The 6507-nt window shown below is 37.4% G+C and overlaps 2 protein-coding genes across 3 annotated transcripts in view; both read left to right on the top strand.

The window, feature by feature from the left end:
* Positions 1 to 2103: 2103 nt before the first annotated feature.
* On the top strand, positions 2104 to 3564 carry LOC107726313 (dolichyl-diphosphooligosaccharide--protein glycosyltransferase subunit DAD1-like). Its single transcript, XM_016535856.1, has 3 exons — positions 2104 to 2364; positions 2732 to 2767; positions 3178 to 3564. Exons 1-3 carry the CDS (start codon positions 2151 to 2153, stop codon positions 3180 to 3182), a joined length of 255 nt encoding a protein of 84 aa, XP_016391342.1. The 5' UTR covers positions 2104 to 2150; the 3' UTR covers positions 3183 to 3564.
* Positions 3565 to 4885: 1321 nt separating this feature from the next.
* The window catches only part of LOC107726312 (glucocorticoid modulatory element-binding protein 2-like), a 10199-nt gene continuing 8577 nt past the window's right edge, over positions 4886 to 6507 (top strand). Inside the window, exons 1-3 of one of the 2 annotated variants that reach the window (XM_016535853.1) lie at positions 4886 to 4971; positions 6057 to 6225; positions 6316 to 6395. In XM_016535853.1, the coding sequence (XP_016391339.1) occupies positions 6092 to 6225; positions 6316 to 6395 (214 nt within the window). In that variant the 5' untranslated portion in view covers positions 4886 to 4971; positions 6057 to 6091. Of the gene's footprint in view, positions 5131 to 6056; positions 6226 to 6315; positions 6396 to 6507 lie in introns of both variants that reach the window. The other variant, XM_016535855.1, reaches the window with a different exon arrangement.

Here is a 6507-nt window from a genome sequence, read left to right as displayed (position 1 = left end):
AATTATAAAAGTTACTTTTATTATATTAAATTTTCTACTTTATGTGGTAGCATCACATGCTGCACATACACAAACACAAACACACACACACACACACACACAACCAGGCCCAAATACATGCAAATACCAGAAAGAAACAAGTCAGAAACAAACTCTTTTTATTGCATTTGTATGTTCTCGGAGATGTAAACTATGCAACTCAGGTTGTTGTTTTTGAACTGTAAACTTTCCACAAATAAAAGAGAAAAAAACCCACCTAAAACAGACCCATATCTCTTTACATTATTTCTTTGAATGTTTCGCAGGTTATCTAATTGCCATATTAGGGATGAAGGTTGTGCTGCTCTGGCTTCGGCCCTGAAATCAAACCCCTCACACCTGAGAGAACTCAATCTCAATAATAATGAATTAGGAGGTTTAGGACTGAATCTACTCTCTGATCTACTGGAGGATCCACAATATAAACTAGAGGAACTACAGTGAGTTATTGATTTCCTTGGGAATTACATATATATATATATATATATATATAATAATTTGTTCCCTTTTGATAATGATTATGATACAGGCAGTATTAATGTTTGACCTTTTTCTTCAATGTTTTACAGTATCTGTCCTGTACTGTAAATGCAAAACAAACAACTGCCTTCTGCCATGAAGAACAAACAGCTGCTTGCTGCCACCTACTGGACAAACACTTAGTCTGTTTGGGTTATGAACTCGCATGTAGTAATAACTGAAATATTTCTGTAAACACATTTATAAACAAGCAGTGATGTTAAAAGAATTGATTCAGCGTAACTCTCTTTCTCTTTGGCTGAGAAAAGTTCTGCTGATGTTGTACTACTTGCAGCATGTGTTTCACAATACAGTAAGCCAAACACTTTTTTTATGCATTCCACAAAATGTTTGACAAACTGCTGTTGTGCATTTTTGTTCTTTACTGTGTACTTCTTTAAGTGTCCAGAATGCTAGAGATATGATGGTTCAGACTCATTAACATTTAAACTAATTAATAGGTGTGATCAAATCCTGCAGGAGTTAACTTGTCAGTGTGTTACATGTATATAATGTTGTGTGCAAAGAAACTGATATTTGATTAAGCTTTGGCCGTACACACGTCTTTTGAATAAAATGCTGAATTAGTACTAATGTTTTTTCTTTTTTTTCCTACTTAAACTTTTTTTGTTTTTTTTTTTACTTTTTTTTTTTATTGCAGTTTTTAGAACAAAGAACATACAAGGGCAATAGCATATAAATAACATCAAAACAAATACCTAATAAACGACAACAATGAAAAATTAATAAAGAAAATAAAGAAAGCAATAAGAAAATCACATGTCCGTAAACAAGTACAAATAATTACAAATTATTCAAAGAGTAGATTTAAGGCTTTAAAGGGGTCATATGATGCTGCTAAAAAGAACATTTATTTTGTGTATTTGGTGTAATGAAATGTGTTTATGCGGTTAGGTATGTGGGGGCGTGTTAGAACGAGCCGTTTTAGGTAGGTGTGGCTGACTCTTAACTTTTATAAAGAATATCTCTTTGGATTTGAGACTTTAGTCTTTGCAACTTTACAGATCTTCTTTATGCACCAAGAGCTTGTAACACTCCAAAGAGAAAGGAAAAATTGAAATCGTATCATATGACCCCTTTAAAATAATTTACAGGGTTTTTTTTTTTCTTCGCTTTGTTCTACTTCAACTTTACTTGGCAAGGAAAAAAGGAAAAAACAACAGTATTCAGTTTTGGAAAGACAAGGGTAAGTAACATTTTTATATAGCCTCCCTAGCCTATATATAATGCTATTCTGACTCATGCTTGTCACGTGATGTTAATTCTCACCGCTTGGACATTGTCATTTCTAATTATTGGATGAGGCATTTAAAAAAATGGTCAGATAGCAACCTTTGCATATTAAAAGTTAACGAATTTGCTTCTTACGGTGCACATTGTTCCAATAGGACAACCCCCTATTTAAATTATATTTAAGTAATGAAATGGCCTATATTTAAATACTTTTCAAAGGAGAGTTCGGAATTTTGAGCCATCTAGCGCCCCCTGGAGGAAGAACACTCTGTGCCTCACTGGAAACCGTTATTTACGCACACGTTTCGGTGTTGTTTGGCTTTTAAATCGATGTGAAAATGTCTAATAATTCAGTGATTTCTGTCATTTCCAGGTTTCTGGAGGAATATGCGTCCAGCACGCCGAACAAACTGAAAGTGATAGACGCGTATCTCCTGTATGTTATGATGACTGGAGCGCTGCAGTTTCTCTATTGTTTATTAGTCGGCACGTTTCCGTTCAACAGCTTTCTGTCTGGTTTCATATCGTGCGTTGGGTCGTTTATTCTTGCAGGTATGCCTAATTGATTTATTCTTTTTTTTTCTTCTTTCTCTCGTTATTTGTTTATGTGCACATAAATAGCTACCCAGTGTTGATTAAACGTGATGGTTTGTTTATTTTTGTGTTTTTACCATTATTTAGAAATTATTACCATGCATTTTACTTATTTGCCCTTCTATTTATTCCATTTTATTTATTTTCAATGACATGACTCCATCTCCACTTCTTGTGCGTTATTTGTTGATGTGCACAATAAATAGTTACAGCGTTGACATTAGGGGATAGCTTGTTTGTTTTTTTGTTGTTATTACTTAAAATATTCATATGCAAGTAAGTACTTTTTTTATTGCATTTAATGATATCTCCATGTTTTCTTCAGTGTGTCTGAGAATCCAGATTAATCCTCAGAATAAAGGCAAGTTCTTGTCCATCTCACCAGAAAGAGCCTTTGCTGACTTTCTGTTCGCCCACACTGTGCTTCATTTGGTTGTTATTAATTTCATTGGTTAAAGTGTCCACATGTGCTGATAAAAAGGTAAAATAAACTGACTTTAACCTATAGCAAAACCCAACCCTTATTGGTCTTATAGCCTGTAAATGAAAAGTGCACTATCATGTTATGTCTTATATATCAATGTTTTGATATGGCAATAAAACCATTAAAATATTGACATGAAGATCAATGTTTACCAGATAACCTGTAACTTTAAACTGTAGTTTCGCACTGTACCAAACATTTCAATTGATCATTTGGTTTTGTCTTAAAATATTCTAAATATTTTCTTTCACACATGCTCATTAATGAATTTCTGTCTCTTTATGCAGATTGACTGTGTCAAGAAAGACCAAACCTGGAAAGCACACGCAGCTACCGGAAGCAGAGAATAAACATCATGTTTATGATTGTTATTTTCTCCCAACACTGACAGCAACTGCACACCTTATCAAGATTCCCAGCGCTGTGACAAATCCTCAAACTTCCCTACACTACTCCACAAATAAATGACATTTCTTGAGACGGGATCCATTTTGGGCTCATTTCTGTTGCCTCCCAATAATCTGTGATGATTGAAGAGAATTCAGTCTAGGCTAATATGCTCAACTGGAGTGTATCTTCATATTATTTTTCTTTTAATTTCAAACATGTTTGTACATGTTTCATTATCAGTATTATATAGATATATATTTTGCTTTATTCAGAAATAAAACATAATAAACCGAACAAAATACTCCAAACTGTTCTTTTGAATACACATCGCCATCATATGTCTGTCTGTGCGTGCGTGTCTGTCTGTCTGTTTGTGTGTGTGTGTGTCTGTCTGTCTGTCTGTCTGTCTGTCTGTCTGTCTGTCTGTCTGTCTGTCTGTCTGTCTGTCTGTCTGTCTGTCTGTCTGTCTGTCTGTCTGTCTGTCTGTCTGTCTGTCTGTCTGTCTGTCTGTCTGTCTGTCTGTCTGTCTGTCTGTCTGTCTGTCTGTCTGTCTGTCTGTCTGTCTGTCTGTCTGTCTGTCTGTCTGTCTGTCTGTCTGTCTGTCTGTCTGTCTGTCTGTCTGTCTGTCTGTCTGTCTGTCTGTCTGTCTGTCTGTCTGTCTGTCTGTCTGTCTGTCTGTCTGTCTGTCTGTCTGTCTGTCTGTCTGTCTGTCTGTCTGTGTGTGTGTGTGTCTGTCTGCCTCTGTGTGTGTGTGTGTGTATGTGTGCGTGCGTGCGTGTCTGTCTGTCTGTTTGTGTGTGTGTGTGTCTGTCTGTCTATCTGTCTGCCTCTGTGTTTGTGTGTGTGTCTCTGTCTGTCTGTCTGTGTGTGTGTGTGTGTGTGTGTGTCTGTCTGTCTGTCTGCCTGCCTGCCTCTGTGTGTCTGTCTGTCTGTCTGTGTGTGTGTGTGTGTGTGTGCGTGCGTGTGTGTCTGTTTGTGTGTGTGTGTGTGTGTCTGTCTGTCTGTCTGTGTGTGTGTGTGTCTGTCTGTCTGTCTGTGTGTGTGTGTGTGTGTGTGCGTGCGTGCGTGTGTGTGCGTGTCTGTCTGTCTGTCTGCCTCTGTGTGTGTGTGTGTGTGTCTGTCCGTCTGTCTCTACGTGTGTGTGTGTGTTGAATGCAATGTAAGGTGCTTTGGATAAAAGCATCTGTGAACCGCATAAATGTATATGAGAAAAGTGAAGAGTAAAATAAATAAATGCTGAATGCATTAAAACAGTTAGACTAATATGCAAATTAAAATTCAGTCCAACTTTTTTGATGTGAATTTAATTTTATTCCTTCGTATACTTTGTGTAGGCTAGCTACTTACTGTTAACTATGAAACCAGCTTGTTGTGAACTTTCCACAAGGAGGCTCAGAAAGCCCAAATCCTCTGTTATGCGACATTGAAATCTACCTATAGAAAGAAAAGTATCTGTGCATCTTCAGCGCTGGACAATGAATTAAAGTTTAATAGCTGTAAAATAAAATAGAGATATGAACTAAAAAAAAAAAAAAAAGGTTATTTAGTCCGCCCATTTTATCATTATCTTTTATGCATCTACCCACTTCGATTTCTATTGTTTGACGCGCCCGTGACGTCACGACGCCAGCGCATGCGCGGTAGAGTCCGTCTGCACAGCGCTTCCTAAACACGCGTTCAAACGCTTGCGGGTAAAGATTCGATTTATACTCTGTTTTTCTGCATGTTATTTGAATTGCGATTTTTTTTCCCCCGTACGCACATATCTACCGCTACTTTTTTGTATTTAATTCGGTCAATTTGGGCAAAGCGCAAACATTCAGCGATAAACCTCAAAACACTGATAATCTGTGAGTTGAAGACTGCGAACATGCTTACTATAATTAATCATTATTAATGAATGCAATTACTGTTTGCACTTACAAAATGTGTAATGCTATTGGACATTTACCATAGTATTTATAGAGGTCTTTTGAATACAAAGGCTTATGACTGTAGTTAACGTTTAGTACCATGATATATATCAAAAAATATGAGGTAAAGCCATCTGATTCATAATTTTAGCGTGGTACCAATACAAATATCTTCCGGTGGGGTATGAAAACCTGTTTTCTCTTTGAATTAATTTGTTTGTTTGTCTTTTGGCCCATTGGCAGATATCTGTTCTTGTTTTAATCAAAAACTCATTTAATTTTGACCAATTTCTCAGAAACCAATGCTTCTTAGTTTGTCATTTTGCTTCTCGAGTAAATGTATCTTGATTTAAGAATCTTTAGAAATTTGGACTGGAAAATAAGAACCAATACTGAGGAAGAGCATCACTTTTTGCAGTGTGTGATCAGAAGCTACAGTATTTTCCATATTTGTGTGGTTGGATGCAGAGCTATTCAAGCATTAAAGGGGTCATATGATGCGATTTCAAGTTTTCCTTTCTCTTTGGAGTGTTACAAGCTGATTGTGCATAGATAAGCTTTGTAGAAAACGAAGCGTTTGAGAGAGGGGGGGCATAGAGGAACTACAATAATGTACAGTATTTGAAAAATAATGTGTTTTTTGAACATTAAACCATGTCAGCATATTCTGTTACACCAAATACACAAAATAATGATCTTTAAAATAGCATCATATGACCCCTTTAAGCTGTTCATATGGTCATTTTTCATAACTGTGGTACCAATACAGTACTCTTATTTGTCAGAATAGATCTGAATAAACTTAACAGCAGTGAGTAAATAAAACCTCATTTAAAATTCAACTTCCTTTCCACACCCATCAGATGCTGATTGACAGCTGTCAGGTGCTGATGACCTCATGGCATCATCCTCTGAGGTGAACGTCCACATGGAGGAGGTGGTGGTGGTCACGACCCCCGACACAGCGGATCAGACGTCATCGGCCGAGGAGGAGAAGAATATACTGGTGGCCACGGATCTGGAACAGTCTGGGTGAGCGTTTAGCTCTTTTGGGACTCCATCTTCAGCTCCCATCATGCACCTCTTCCAGACTCACAGCGGCTTTTGTCTTTTCCTGCACAGGGAAAACATTATGGAGCAAACCATGGAGTCCGAGGCTGAGTCTAGTGCTACCATCTCCCTGCCCAAGGACACTGTGTTGGGTAGGAATTGCGTTTCGCAGATTAAAGACACTCTTAATGCCGAGTTCACACTGCACGGTTTTAGCCCGATTTTTCACTCGCCGACAGGTTTTGCAAAATCGCCGACAAATGC

This window comes from Sinocyclocheilus rhinocerous, unplaced genomic scaffold (genome assembly GCF_001515625.1).
Source record: "Sinocyclocheilus rhinocerous isolate Xijiao unplaced genomic scaffold, SAMN03320098_v1.1 scaffold3808, whole genome shotgun sequence".
Taxonomy (NCBI): Eukaryota; Metazoa; Chordata; class Actinopteri; order Cypriniformes; family Cyprinidae; genus Sinocyclocheilus; species Sinocyclocheilus rhinocerous.
This window is presented reverse-complemented; position numbering and strand designations above follow the sequence as displayed.